The sequence below is a fragment of the Nothoprocta perdicaria genome, unplaced genomic scaffold, assembly GCF_003342845.1.
Source record: "Nothoprocta perdicaria isolate Ctin4 unplaced genomic scaffold, notPer1 scaffold_168, whole genome shotgun sequence".
Taxonomy (NCBI): domain Eukaryota; kingdom Metazoa; phylum Chordata; class Aves; order Tinamiformes; family Tinamidae; genus Nothoprocta; species Nothoprocta perdicaria.
The window spans coordinates 585,344-600,425 of NW_020454849.1; the positions used below are offsets into that span (position 1 = coordinate 585,344).

General features: G+C 36.9%; 1 protein-coding gene across 1 annotated transcript in view; it reads left to right on the plus strand.

Moving 5' to 3' along the window:
* The window catches only part of CEMIP2 (cell migration inducing hyaluronidase 2), a 44,614-nt gene extending 35,631 nt beyond the window's left edge, over positions 1 to 8,983 (plus strand). Inside the window, exons 15-24 of the mRNA XM_026035832.1 lie at positions 431 to 586; positions 1,383 to 1,560; positions 1,947 to 2,162; positions 2,775 to 2,983; positions 3,475 to 3,660; positions 4,829 to 5,048; positions 5,237 to 5,335; positions 6,447 to 6,595; positions 7,400 to 7,503; positions 7,999 to 8,983. Of these exons, the coding sequence (XP_025891617.1) occupies positions 431 to 586; positions 1,383 to 1,560; positions 1,947 to 2,162; positions 2,775 to 2,983; positions 3,475 to 3,660; positions 4,829 to 5,048; positions 5,237 to 5,335; positions 6,447 to 6,595; positions 7,400 to 7,503; positions 7,999 to 8,195 (1,714 nt within the window). The 3' untranslated portion in view covers positions 8,196 to 8,983. The remainder of the gene's footprint in view (positions 1 to 430; positions 587 to 1,382; positions 1,561 to 1,946; positions 2,163 to 2,774; positions 2,984 to 3,474; positions 3,661 to 4,828; positions 5,049 to 5,236; positions 5,336 to 6,446; positions 6,596 to 7,399; positions 7,504 to 7,998) is intronic.
* Positions 8,984 to 15,082: the final 6,099 nt, after the last annotated feature.

Consider the following 15,082-nt stretch of genomic DNA (forward strand, 5'->3'; position numbering starts at 1 on the left):
CATGTCTTCTTAGGCAGATTTGATCTTCTCCCTGAAGAACTGAGTATCTAAAAAGGAAGGGGATTATTTCTTCACATGAGCAGAATCATTTTAGTACAAGAAAATTAAGTGACTTTGGTAGAATGCCAAAATTATTGTCAGTTTGAGTAATAACAAATAGGGTCTAGAATTGTGGCTGTGGGTTCTGAAAGCACATGACTACAAGACTGGACAAGAAAATGCCCAGCTCTTTGTGCATGTATTTAACCATTTAAATAATTGGTCTACAATATTCTTATTAATAAAATTAATGCTTTATGTATTGTAAAGGAAGTGTATTATATTTTGCTTTATGAAAACCATTGTAAAAAAAGAAATAGTACTGTGGCTTGGTGTTTCCATCTGCTGGAGGACATTAACTAAAAGCTCATCTCTGAAATTACTTTGATAGTGATGGGAGCTTCCCAAATGATGAAGGTGCCAGCCAGGAGGTATCTGAGTCTCTGTTTGTAGGTGAGAGCAAGAATTATGGGGTTCCTGGTGGCCAAAATAAATACTGGGGAACTGGAGGAATAGACAATAAAACACGTACTCTGCCAAGGAATCGGTAAGTATTTTATGACTGAAATAAGTAATGCCTCAGAAATTATCTTTGTATAAGATATAAGCACTTTTCTTGCATGGTCTGTAGGATATAACGTCTGTTTAGGTGACAAAATGTTTAATACTTTGCATGAGAGGTGTGTCTCTCTTGTCCCTTTACAAACTGTTTCGATTTTCTGCCACYAGAAGATTTTCTTAAAAATGTAAGATATTCTAGTAATGAAAGCCTAGTCTTTTAAAACATTTGGGTCTGGAAGAAAGGAAGAACAAACTTGAGCTGAAGGGAATTCTAGGAACATTTAGTGACTATAGACTAAATCTGTCTGTGACAGTGATACTTTTTTTTCCTCTAGCTGATGCGATGCTTGCTTAAGATAATGCCAAGTCCTAACCATTGCCCTGGAGGTGAAAACTAGGTCTAAAAACAGACTTATCCATTTGTGATGGCTTACTAATGAGAGAAATGAATGGTGGTTCATGCAGTACTTGGGCTCATCAAGCAAGTGGTAGTATTTTCACGTGATGTTTGACCTCTGGGAAAAGAATGRATTTGCAGATGGACTGTAACTGCTCTGTCTTCTAAAAAGAAGATTCAGAGAGTCGAGTCTTGGGAGTGAGAGTTTTATAGATAGTCTAGAAATAGATTTTCCTTCACAAAGACTCGATCTATGAGTCATTGTCTTCATGTTGCTTTCTTGATGCTTGAGTGGGAGAAAACCTATTTCTGACACCAGCTGAACCTTGTCCTGTTGTTACAGGATCCTACTTAATACAAGTGATATTTAATGTACTTTTAACAGGACATTTCCAATCAGAGGTTTTCAGATTTATGATGGACCTATTCATCTAACCAAATGCACATTCAAAAACTTTGTGCCAACTCCAGACAGATTTACCAGTGCGGTTGGTTTCTTGATGAAGAACACATGGCAGATGACACCTAAAAACAATATTTCTCTGGTGAAGTTTGGTTCAAATGTAAGTTTTTCACAAGTTGTCTTTTATTACTAAAAGAGATAAAACTTTCTTCTCATGTATATTTGTCATCTAAGATCTCCAAGTCACCTTTTCCTTAAATCCTATTCTGGAATTTATATCTTTTGATACTCCAGGTGTCATTTGTTCCTTGAACAAAAGTGTGGTTTTTTTGAGATGGAGAGTGTGTTGCAATAAAGATGATCTGAACAAAAGACCTGACTTGAGCTTACTACTTAAAAAAGATTAAAATCTCCTTGCAAGATTGTACTACCTTTGCCAGAAAGTTTTTAATCATCTCTGTAAAATTCCCCAATTTCTGGAATTGTGCAAGTGTTTGTTTGTGCCTCACCTAGCAATAATTTAATTATCTGAATTTTTATTACCAGGTTTCTCTGAAGGTCTTCTTTGGAAGACCTGGTCCATGGTTTGAAGATGGAGACCTGGATGGTGACAAGACATCAATATTCCATGATCTAGATGGTTCAGTGACTGATTACAAGGATACCTATGTTGGCAGAATGGATAATTACCTGATTCAGCACCCCAAATGTATTAATAATACAGAATGGAATGGGGTTATTTGCAGTGGGACGTATGCTCAGGCTAGTATTGTGGCAACTTTCTACTTAAATCTATCTTTAGATTTTTARAAAATCTACAGGTATCTTTAAAGTATTTCAACTACTTTTTATGTGTATTATGTGTTTTTAGGCAAGTTCTGTAGTTTGCATAACTCTCACTATGTTAACCAAGTACAATACTAAGTACAGCAAGGTAAAGACAAATGTTTATGCTGTGAGTTTACTTGCTGTAAGTTCCATGTTGTAGTCCTATCTGCTAAGACATGTTTTATTGGAGACTTTCTTCCACTGGAGTACAGTCTTCATCTTATTTTTTTTTCTTGATTTTGCTTTTTTTTTTTTTTTTTTTTTTTGCTTCACATTAGGTATTAATTTGGCTGAGCACTTTAATTGATTCTATACCTTTTTTTTCCCCATCCCCTTTTTTAGTCTGTAAAATGGACAAAGTCTATGGTCTTTTTACAAACAGTTCTTAAAAGAAGAGTTCTGTTTTGGTCCTGTATGGCTGAGAACCTAAAAATATAGCAGCTTTATGTGAAATCCTTCACATTTCTACTTTTTTTTCTTTTTAAATACTGATTAGAAGATTGTGTCCAAATCCTTCCTCTTTTCTTCTCCTTTAATATCCTATAGGTGTATGTCCAAACATGGAACGGGCAGAACCTGTCAATGACCATTGTGCGAGATGAATACCCATCCAATCCAATGGTTCTCAGAGGCATCAACCAGAGAGCAGTCTACCAACAATACCAGCCAGTAGTGATGCTTCAAAAGGGCTACACAATACATTGGAATGGGAAGGCTCCAAATGTCACTTACCTTTATCTCATTAACTTCAACAAGTATGTTTCTTTTGTTTATTATTGTCATTTTGTAAAGCAACGTTGAAGTAATGCAGGAAATTTGTCAGCCATAAGGGAAAATGCATATAAGCTTTTGCTACATATATTAAAATGTGAAAAGCCTGAGTTTAAACAGCAGACTTGCACCTAAGACTCAATAGTGTCTCTAACGAAAATCTTTTGGAGACGAAAAAGTATCAAGTACTGCAGTTGCATGGAGCAGGAGGTGACTGGTTTACTACTATTTATACTAATATAACATAAATATATATATTTAAGTATCTGAAGTTTAAAATCAAATGTATTTTAAGGCTATCAAATGTACTATAGTATTTAATGAAATAATTTGTGCAGAGAGGAAGAAAGATCTGGTTTGAAGATATGGGGGGAATTTCTGTATCCCCGTTGCTTAGTTTTAAGTCATCCGTTTGCTGCACATTTGCATCTGATCCATTCCTATGGTGAGTCATATGTTTGATTTTTAATTTCAGGAATGATTGGATTCGTGTTGGCCTTTGTTATCAACCAAATATGGATTTTATAATATCATTAGAAACCTTTCATAGACAGTCATCTGCTCTGTGGAACAAGACAGACCATTATACACCCACATCTTCAATGATGGAGCTGGAGAAGAACCGCTCGGACAAGAAGTTTTATTTTGACAGCAGTACAGGGTAACTCCTAGTAGCTTGCCCCTATAGGAAGGCATGTTGTTTAACCTTAAAGTGGTCAGTTTGATACTATTAAAATTAATTCTAAGATATCCACGTAACTGGAAAGAGATTTTCAAAAGAGCCCAAATTATATGTGAAAGAATATTTTCCATGACTTCTAATTTCCAAAATACAGTGGTTGTCATTAAAATATTTTTCGGGGAATATGACAGTTGTCCAGCTATTTCCTGTCCCAAGTCTGGGGAAAACATGCAGGGTTCTGCAAAGCAGTGTCTTTCAGGAAGAAATTCACTTACTTAACAGAATGTTTGTTTCCTCCTTTTAAATTTTCTAGAATTTTTCAGAAATGCTTGATTCCACAGACATTTTAAAGATAATATGTACTCATTTCTGAAAACAACACTTATTTTTAAGACTAATCTGAAGTACTTTAAAGCCTTAGTAACCCCTTCAGAAGAATTGGCTCTTGACACTTCTCAGAAAGGTATCAAAAGATTACTAGAAAATTTATACATGCATCACTTTAGTTCATAAAAATTAACACAGAGCTTTTTTTTCTCTTGCACATTTCTCTGTGCATCTGTGGCATGTGTCCTGGTGACTGCAGCTCTTTGAAAGTCATTAACGTTTCCTGTGTCTAAAAGCTTCCGTGATAACAATTAAACAAATAGTTACCAGTCTCCATGCTATGGGAACAATAATGACCACTTTCCCCAAAAGCCAGTTTTCAGGCATTTGCTTAACATGCAAAAATACAGTGACATTTTGCAGTGACAGTGAACATCCAAACAGTTGCTGAAGGGTATCTGCTGAGATCTGTGATCAAAGAAAACATTTGTGCTCTGCAGTTTGTTTTTTTTGTTTCTAGCAAGCCTGTTCGTGGAAGTGTCTCTTCTTTTCAGAACAGGTCTATTTGTAATAATGTCACTTATAGTTGTTGSGTTTTTCAGACATGGCCATAGAGTTTTCCTAATTCTAATAAAAACTGCAAATTAAATTTGAAATAACTTAAATAATTAAAGAGAAGTAAATGCTGATGTAAATACTGTTGTTTCCTACTTCTTAAAATCACGTAAGGTAGCTATTAAATGCTATGCACATGTAGCTTTCTAATAAATGATCTACTCTTTCTTCTTTTTTTTTTCCCCCCTTCTCCATCTTTGCATAGATTACTGTTTTTATTTCTTCAAGCCAAATATAATAGAGATGGTCACAGTTATTGCTCATCTCAGGGATGTGAAAGGATCAAGATTGTGACCAAAAATTCAGCAAAAGAGATCAGTAACTGCATGGCAAAAGCTTATCCAAAGTACTACCAAGGGCCAACTGCCATAAAGCAAATGCCAGTAAAAACTACTGTACCATGTACGAAGTGTGGTGCGACTCAGGTAAAATATATCTTTGGATTTACTTCCATGGCCAGAAACAAAAATAACAGCCTTGCTGATGATTAAGTGAATGCATTGTCTTTGAGCACAGATTATTTGAACAAGTTAAGCCTGATGTGATAAAGTGTTAGTGACATTTGCATCACATGTATGCTTAATTTTTTTCTTTTTTTTTTTTTTAAATCCAGAAGTTATTCACCAGTGATCCTCACAAAAACTACCTCCTCGTGCAGATTAATTCACCTGGTAAAACAGAGTTAAATGGAGGTCAGCGAGCATTTATTTTTGTAAGTAAGCACTAATGATTTTCTTCTAAAAAGTCTTTTCTTCAGCAGTATATATTACAGGAGTTCAGCTTGCATAATGCTGAGCTCACTTCACTCAGGTAATTGTTGGTTCGTAGTTTAGGAATATTTTTTTAAAGATTCTGAATTCCTCAATTACACCTTCAAATCCTTTGCTGATGAAAATAAAATTGTACTAGTATAGATGAGTTTAAAATCTGCGTGTTCCTCCTAAACACTGACTTGTTATGATCTTTTGCATGGCTACTTTTTCAAAAAAAGTTGGTTAAATTTTTGTGCTGACAAATTACTGACTTTAATGGGACAAATCCAAATGAGAAATATTAATTTTTGTTACACTTATTCAAAACTACAATTACAAAAGAATCCATAGAGATTTCTATATTTGTTCTGATGCTGTACTGCTGCACATATTGCTGTAGTATTGCACAAAACCTGTTTTACATTGTATTTTTTGTTTGTTTGGAAGCTGAAGGGAGCTTGTAAATGATGTTGAAAATAGAATTATCTTGGTTATTGTCTGTTATCCTCATACCACAAAGCTTGTGATTTACATCTTGCAATTAAATGTATTGTCTCAATTGAAGTAGTAAAACTTTGAATTATCTAGACAGAAATATTGATCATGTTAGCACAGCAATCTTGACACAGAAGTTACAAACTTAGAGGTCTTTTTTTTCACAATTTCGTAAGAAATAAGAGCTTTTCATGAGAAAAAAATAGGGCTAACACTGGGACTGCCTCAGAGACAGATCAGTTGAGCTTTTGCAAGAAGTGCAGGCAGTTCAGTACCTGAATATTAGCATCCCCAAACACGTGAACTTAGATCAGGCAGCAACACACCTGAAACATATGGTCTCCACATAAAAGCAGGGGATGCAGGACTCCCATGCAATTTCAGAAGTCCCACCATAAGTCTCTTCTCCAAGGGAAAATGAGAAGATGCTGTTGAGAAGCAAATGTTTTGAGGGGAGAATTGTATACCATTGCRTCTGAATGAGATAGCTTTGACTACAGTAGAATAGCAGTTGTATTCATAGGTAACTTTTTTAAAATTTATTTTTCCATCTCATTTTTCTCTCCTCCCATTCAGGTCAATGACACTATATTTTCTCTCAAGGATAACGGTATACTTGTTGTTGTAGTTGATGCCTGCATTGGCACAGTATCAGGAAATAAATTATTTTCTGAAGTAGATGCTAAGCATGTAGRTGGATATTTAAAATCTGGAATTCCACAAAGGTACGTGTAATTATCATTTATCTATATAGTGTGTCCTGCAAGAAATCCTTGCTCCCTAACAAGAATTTAATTGAACATATTTATGTGGAAGAACTAAAAATTAACCAAACATATATRCATCGAGGGGAAAAAGAGAAAGACAGAAGCATTTTAACAGTGCTTCTGACTGTTTAACAGACTTAAATCTAACAGACTTAAGTCTAAAAGACTTAAATGACCTTATTAAGCTATTTTTTTAAGCTAAGAAGTGTTACTGTATGACATTTAATTAAATTTGCTCTTGATGTTGAGGATGAGCCACACATGAAAATTCTATGTGTTTCAGTTTAACTCCTTTATTTGAGAAAATCTGAAACTAACTAAAGCTCTGAACAATGTCACAAGATGTTATAGTGTTAGTGAGGGACTGGTCTCTGTCATCCAGGGGAAAAAAACTACTTATCATTAAACCCTTTTTAAACAAAGACAAAAAACTGACATCAGAAATTTAAGCTTTCTAATATTTTACTCTTGTTAATGTTTTCATGCTTTTTTTTTCATTAGGCAGACTAATCATGCATGCAAATGGTTTTGAAATTAATGTAAAAAATCAGTTTAGTTTTTTTAATAACTATTATTTCATAAAATAGATTATTTTCTAGGAATGCCTTTCCAGGGAATGTTATCTATATTCATGTATACTATTACCATGAGTATTATTAAGCAAGTCAATTACTAGGCCAACTAACTGTGAAAATATGCAATAAAGTGTTCAGAAAACCTAGTATCTTTACCACTGCCATATCTGCATTATTTCTGATGCAGGTCTATAGTTCTACTGAGCACAAGAGGTGACATAGACAGTCCTAATATATCAGGAGCCTTAATGTCCCTGGGGACAGCCAAACCACCTTACCTGCAGAGAAACGGTTAGTGAAGTTTTGCACATTTCTCTTCTCCTTAGACTTCCCCCAAAATGCCCAGATCCTCTGATTTTGTGCTTCAYCCAGCAGATTTGAAGGGTTTTGGCTCTATTGTTAAAAACTTCCTTGTGCCAATCCAGCACTTCCCATTCTAACAAAATTTGAATGTTGTGATTAAAAGCTGTTGATGTTTTAAGGCATGATTAGCTTTACAGACCACATGGGCTTGACCGTGCTCTGCTCAGGGTCCTGGCACAAATCCTGTATTGAGACAGCAAGCTCATAACTGTCATGCATGAAAAATGATTTTTTTAAAAATAGTATTTCCTAGTGTATTTCACGGGAAGCAGAGACTGGATTAGTGCACTAAGGAGTCCTGGGGGCAGAACATCACCGCAGCACATTACTTTCTTCCTGAGCTGTGTGTTGCACTTGCGTGGACTTGTCTGCTCTGTAATACCACACAGTGGTGGTTTTTTTTTTTTTTTTTTTTGGTCACAGGAAGCATGGCCTTTCTGGGCTTCAAAGGAAACTTTAAGCCATCCTGGGTTAAGCTGTTTACCAGTCCTGCTGGGCAAGGGCTAGTTCAGATAGAGAAGTATATCCCTTTGCAACTGGAAGAGTATGGCTGTGCCAGAGCTATGAAAAGCCGACGGAAAGACCTGGAGCTTCTAAAGAAGGCTACAAGAGCTCATTAAAGACTAGGATGTACATAAGTGCTGGGGGGAAAAAATGTGAACTAACTTATTTTTAATTTATGGCATTTTAAACTATATTTTTATCCAAGTAAATCATGTTATTGTTTGACAGACATTTGCCAACATTGACCGCTTGAATGCCAGTCTGTGCACCTTCTAGTTGTACAAAATGTTAAAGAGTTTATTAGTATGTGTATAAACAGGTTTCAGAGACTTTTTCAGATGTTTGTATTTACTGTAAACAAGTTTCTTCTGTTTAATACTTCTTTGTATTTAAGAGGGTGTTCAAAAAGCCTTAAAAGTTTTGATAACAGATATCAGAGTGCATCTTGGATTACTTGAAAGAGTAACATTAAAATCTGTCATTCTAACAGCTCAAATTGGTCATCTTAACTTAATCTGCCTTTTTTTCCTGCTACTTAAATGTTTTAAGAGGTCATTTAGCAATTGGCTCAGTTACATTCTTTACCTGCTTACCAAAATTAAAAAGCAGCTCCTTTTCTGCATGCTGCACAGGCTCAAARGGCTATAACTGTAGTAACACTCGTGCTTTGCTGAAGGAAAGATGGAGACGAGGGATATCCAGCCCAGGGCAGGGGTATGGAGTGTGCAGCAGAGATTACCAGGCCGTTTGCACCAGCACAGCATACGGAGTGAGGAAAGTCTGCAGCTCTCTAGGATCACTGCTTGCCACTCACCCCAAAACGTGCAGGAGCTTAAGAGTTACTCCGCAATTAGGCTGAGTATAAGGCTCAAATTTTRGGTACAGATTCATTTCAGCATTTTCTTTTTAAGCTTTTAAGCAGCAGGGCAAGGCCGAGAAAACATTTGTTATTTTCAGTTGTTATAAAGCTGAACTTCAGTGATTTTTTTTTTTCTAACTTTAAGTGAAGAGAGTACAAAGTGCTCCCATTCATTCAGTTAGTCATGTTATATATTTTACATTAACTTTGACTCTCTTAATATACTTAAATTGATATTCCTTGTAGGTTTTATATTAGAACTGTTTGGTTGTTTGGTTGTTTGACCTTTCTGGGTCAAACACATTTAGAAGAACTGAGGCAGAACTGCCTTTATATATGGGGATATAATCTTTGAAATTAAATTTCAGAGACTGTAAAGGTGCATTTCATAATAGGGTGCAATAGAGCTAATATGTAGCTATGGTTCTAACACAACTGACATAGTTCCTTTTCCTTACTTACTCTTCAGAGTTGCTTTGTCGTATGAATTTATGGAGTGGCTGTTGGAAATGAACTATACACTTCTCCAAAGAAATTGAAAACTTTTTTTTTAATTTACTTTTAAAGGGGATAATGCACAATAGCAAACCTATTATTGTGTTCAACTAAAATATGCTACCTCAGTGCTACAAATAAACTGCCTGTTTTAATATCTTTGTTCTTAAATGGGAGTTTAGGGGAAAGGAGCGCAACGTAAGGGTGAAGCTAAACAGATGACTGATTGACTGATGTTTTTTATTGTAAAACAAGCCAAATGGATGATTATGTATCTTGCAGTGGTTCTGATGCACAGTTCTGTTTCAATGTAAAAAAAAGCATTTTGTTAGAGAAGTGTGTGGTAAATCTTTAAGACTAGGTATAATATTTGTTAATCATGCAGGGCAATGGGATTTACTAATGGTCTGAATACAGTAGTGAAAGTATTTGTGAATTACAATGGTCTTAAGATTTCTGCTGTTATCTGCGAGTTGTGCTCAGTACAGAAGCTCAAAACACAAAATGGTCTTGGGCTTGTGAGGTAGGCCATTAGGTATGAGATGCAGCTATTTTAAGCCATCTTGCAAAAAATGTACTTTGAAATATCAAGATTATTCCTGTGTAAGAAATACTGAGATAAACAATTGGATATTCAGTTGAAATGTTATCTTTTGTGTAAATCTGAACACTTGATAAATAAATTTTTACATCTGACAAGGCAATAGAAGCTTCAACTAGTCTCTTCTTTTATTAAGTAGTTTTGGAATACGTATTTTTCTGAAGATTACAAGCCACTTTATTGCAAGCCACCAGCTACTTTTAACTGTGAATTTTATAGCCCAATTCTACTTAAATTTTGCCTTCAAATCACGCTGGGAGAAGAGCGCTTGGAAATGTTGATACAAATGCTTTGTACCATTTGAATGAGATGACATCTGGATATCATGATTTAGACATAGTTTCTCAGTAAATGTTCTTAGAACATGTAATGACTTCTTTTTWAAGTATAATTTATGATTTAGTGGCTTAAAAACTAAGTATTTCTTTTTGTGTGTGCAAGTTTTTAAGTAATAATGCTGTTATAGAACTGCTTGGAACAATTAGCAATTTAACTCTCTCATGCAGCATCTCCAGTGAAATTTCAACAGGAACGCTAGGATGGGTTCAGTTTTGTATATTTTGAGCAATTACCAGTCTTTGGATCTCAGAAGATTACATGCTGTCCATTAAATATCTGTGAACTTTAGCAGAAGATGGTGGTTTATTCCATCTGCAGGGTGTGAACTATGATTTAATAGTTTTCTTCCATTGCTAGTGCAAATGATGTGTGGCACATGTTTTCAGTAATAGTAGAAAACATCACAGTCTCTCATTATTTCTATTTCTGAGAAATGAGTCTATGATGAGCATCACTCACTAGCCTATACTGCACATTTCTGATTTTTAATGATCTTCTATAAATTTCCATATGGCAGTATGATTAATTTTTCTCTTCAGTACCCCTATATTGATAACAGATTCTTTTCTGTCCTGCACAGCAGTGAAACACAGAGAATGASAAGGTACCATTGTACATACTTATAAGAACCATAGCAGCATGAACACTTTACATTTGTTTTTTTTGTAACACCTAGCAAACAACCATAACGAACTCATGTCACAATCCAACAGATGGACGTGGATGGAACAAAACAAGCAAGGCTTCAAGAAAAACTTACTTGTAGTCTCTCCTTCCTAGGAGCCACCCATGCATTTTTCCTTTCCCCATTGCTTCCCTTTCTGGCCRTAAAGGCTGACAAGCTGCTCCAGTGAATTGTCTTATTCCATTAGGAAATTTTTTCCCTATGCTTTGCTGTCCATGGATTTTTTTTTTCTGATTATTTGTTCATCCTTCTCTATTAACTCTGTTTCCAAAAGATACTGGGGATTGGATTGTATCTCATGTTTTCCCACTTTTCCTGTCTGCTGTGCCAGACGTGGGTGTCCAAGTGAAATTCATCTCTTTTAACGAAGTCATTACCCAAAGTAGACTTCCTCCTTTAAAATTATGGTGTTCCAGTGACTCAGACTATAACAACATGTTCATCATGGGATAAATGCATGGAAATTGCTTTTGCAAATAAACATGCGGCATAGGGACCCTGCCCATATCAGACCAAAGTAATTAAAGGCACATAACGTTTATACAAATACTAATCTCCACTGCTGCCACTTGTTGAGTAACAGAGGGCCTTTTTTAACCAAACTTGAACTCAGAGGATGAGCTTAAGTTCTTTGATAGCTATTTTATTGAACAAACTTTATATGAACAAACTTACATGCTTTGCAGTCCAGGATATGTGATTAGAACAAATACTGATTTGAAGCTTAGAAATGTCAATACCCTCTCTTTATACAAATAAGCACCTGGGGGCTTGGGAGGTCCCTGTTCTTGTCCAGTTTCTTTTTTATTTTCCACAGTTAAGTCACCCTGTGTACTCTGTTTTTCTTTTCCCTAGGGCAGTCTTACGCAGACCCCATGACATCACTGTTAGTAATAACATAAAARGCATTTTCTAAAACCAGGCTAATAAATTAAATTCACGCTAATAAGCATATACCTTGCAATTACTGCTTATGCAAGTATTAAAACAGTCTGTTAAATGAACTGCGAAGTTTCTAGACATACATGTGTATAATATGTGGATGTGTAAATGACTATATTACATGCCATCTCTAAAGTAAAATATAAAATTACAAAAACAATTTTTGCATACAAATAGTTTCTCTGTTAGCCCATGGAAAAGCCCGATGGAGTAAAAGGCAATGTAAACTGCTAGGGATCCCTGAAGCTGTTCAAGTAGGTTGCATTTGGAGGACACCAGGACATGCAGAATTCAATGCTAGGCTCACTAGGGAGGCAAATGCTGTTTCGGGAAGCAGAGCACAATGCAAGCATGRGCCAAAATCGTCTTTTCTCACTGGCAAGTGGATCCTTTAAATGCTAAAAGCAAAACATGGACTCCCACCTGCAACTAACCAATTTCTAACCATCCAACTCTTAAAAAGACCCTCCGACATTCCATGTGTTGATTATAAATGTCAAGTGTCATTAGTGTTATCAAAAGGCTGAGAGAGCTGGGCCTGTTCAGCCTGGAGAAGAGGAGGCTGAGGGGGGACCTGATCAGCGTGTATAAAYACCTCAAGGGAGGCAGTGAGGAGGAGGGGSGCRGCCTCYTTTCAGTGGTGGRCAGSGAYAGGACTAGAGGAAATGGCTTCAAACTGAAGCATCGGAAGTTCCACAGGAACTTAAGGAAGCATTTCTTCACTGTGAGGGTGACAAAGCACTGGCACAGGCTGCCCAGGGAGGTTGTGGAGTCTCCTTCTTTGSATATCTTTAAAACCCGCTTGGATGCAGCCCTGTGCCACGTGCTCTAGGTGACCCTGCATGAGCAGGGGGCTTGGACTCRATGACCTCTRARGTCCCTTCCAACCTTCGGCATTCTATGATTCTATGATTCTATGAAAAGCTTTAAGCTATCAGAAACATGCTATTTGATAGGATATACTTGCTATATAAAAATATAAGGTCAGATGGAGTTTCTCATCAGGAACAGTTCAGGTGCAGGCAAATGTTTGGGCTGTGAGAAAAGTTCTGACAAGATACGTGTCTTCACACTTTTTAAAGACTTGTCATCCCACAAATGCGTAAGTCTGTGAGTAATCAGCTGCAAGAGTTTATGTTTACCAGAAGAGTGACTGAATGTTTCAAATTTTTCCTGAAAATTGTTGTAGAAATAATTCTGTAATTTTCTGTTTAAAGAGTATTTAATTCTTCTTTTCTCTTTCTAGTCTGTTAACTCTCAATTTAACTCTACTTTTTGTAAATCAARTTCCTTCTTAACAATCCAGAAACACAAGTAGATGCAAGGAACCACCACAGAAATTTTTCGAACATACACAAAACAACACCCTCTCTCATCAAAGTGGTAGGAAAGTGTGTTTTGCGTGTGTTCACTGCCCCTTTAACATGTTTATCATGGTAGCTGGCCTAGCATTGATACACTTTCAGTTTAATTTTACTCTGGTAGACAAATGAATCAGCTGTGCAGCTCCTGTCTACCAGACAGGGAGAAGCCAATTTTTTGTTAGAAAAACAATTCAGTCCAGATGCATATATATGTAGTACATCAAGAGCAAGATACCTAGATCTTCAGGGCTTTTTTTTTTTTTTTTTTAAATCTAAGACAGTAATCAAATATATAAATAGTTTCATTTCCAGTCAATCACAAAAGAGCTTAGGAAAGGAATTGCTGGGTATGCTGGCATGATTTTTTAAATAAAGTATGTCACAAACAGGAATTGGGTCTGGTGCAGGAAACAGTTCTTCCGTAAGAGGGGCAGGGAACAGAGTGTATTAGGCCAAGGCAGTGGCCAAGCAAACAAAACAAACAAGCAGCTACTGATTTCCTTCCTCTGTCATGCCACACCATAATTTATTGCAGAGCAGGGTTAGTCCAGCTCTCAGTACGTCTGTCACCTCTGATCCAGAGGTGTGCTCCTCCAAGCACCTCCTTCATGTTGGACACATAGACCAAAAGGTACCAGCTTTGGAGAAAGAAATGCTGAAACAATAGCTGAATGTATGTGCTATGAAAATATAGCCCCCTGGGTTACTAGCAGAAAAAGGGAAATTCTCTTATTAAGGAAATTGTTCAAGGAGAGGTTATCATGAGGCTGCAGAGTGCAGCGACGGAAGGAAGTGCTGTTTCCATACCTCCAGCTAGCTAGTGTCCGTGAAGCCAGAAGTGGATGATACATGCAGAGGAAAACAGGCTCCCTACCCATTCCACAGGCAGTGCTGGTGGATGTGGAAGAAGGCCTCAAGCACATATCACGGCCTCCACACACCATGGCCTCCCACATGGTGCTTAGCACCAGCCCATCACCGAGTAGCTTCTCTCAAATAGAGCTCCCTGATGAATAATAAAAGTGGGGTCACTTTAATTAAGGGGTTAATGTGAGCCTTGAGATTGAATCTCTGGCAGAGGGAATTAGAATAACCTCTGGGTGAATTGAGCTAGTGCTACTCGTCATGCTTCTCATAAGGAAATGCAAAGCAGGGGCTGCTGCGAGCACAGGGGTGCGGGAAGGATTGTGAGAGGCACGGTGAAGTGCTTTGACTGAAGAAGAGATTTTTTCTGTTCTCTCAGCTCTCACACCACATTGAGGATTAATTTTCCAGGTATTCCCTAGTGAACATCTCCAGCAGATATCCATCCTCAAACCAAATCCTGTGAGTTAGTCGTTGAGTAAAATCTGAGACTTGTCTGAGCAGGTTCTGTGTGTGACCAAGGACTGTATTTTAATCATCTTCAAACAGCTTTGAAGGCATGAGGTCTCTTGACATTATAGCTAGTAATTAAAAACACCAAAACAGCAAAACCTGCTAATACCTGAATAAACTGTGGCAATAGTGCACTGGAGGCTGGGAGAAATCATCATCTGTGGGGAGGCAGGTGTCTACGTTTCACTCCTAGTTAGGTCTTTCATTGTAAAGCTGTGCTCTTAGGAAAGTAACAGCTATTAGTCCGTGGGCTTTAAAGAGTACATGTGCACATCTGTGCCTGACCAAAAAGCACAGGCAGAGACAAGTAATGCCTCTGGAGTATTTGGGTCAGCTTTTGA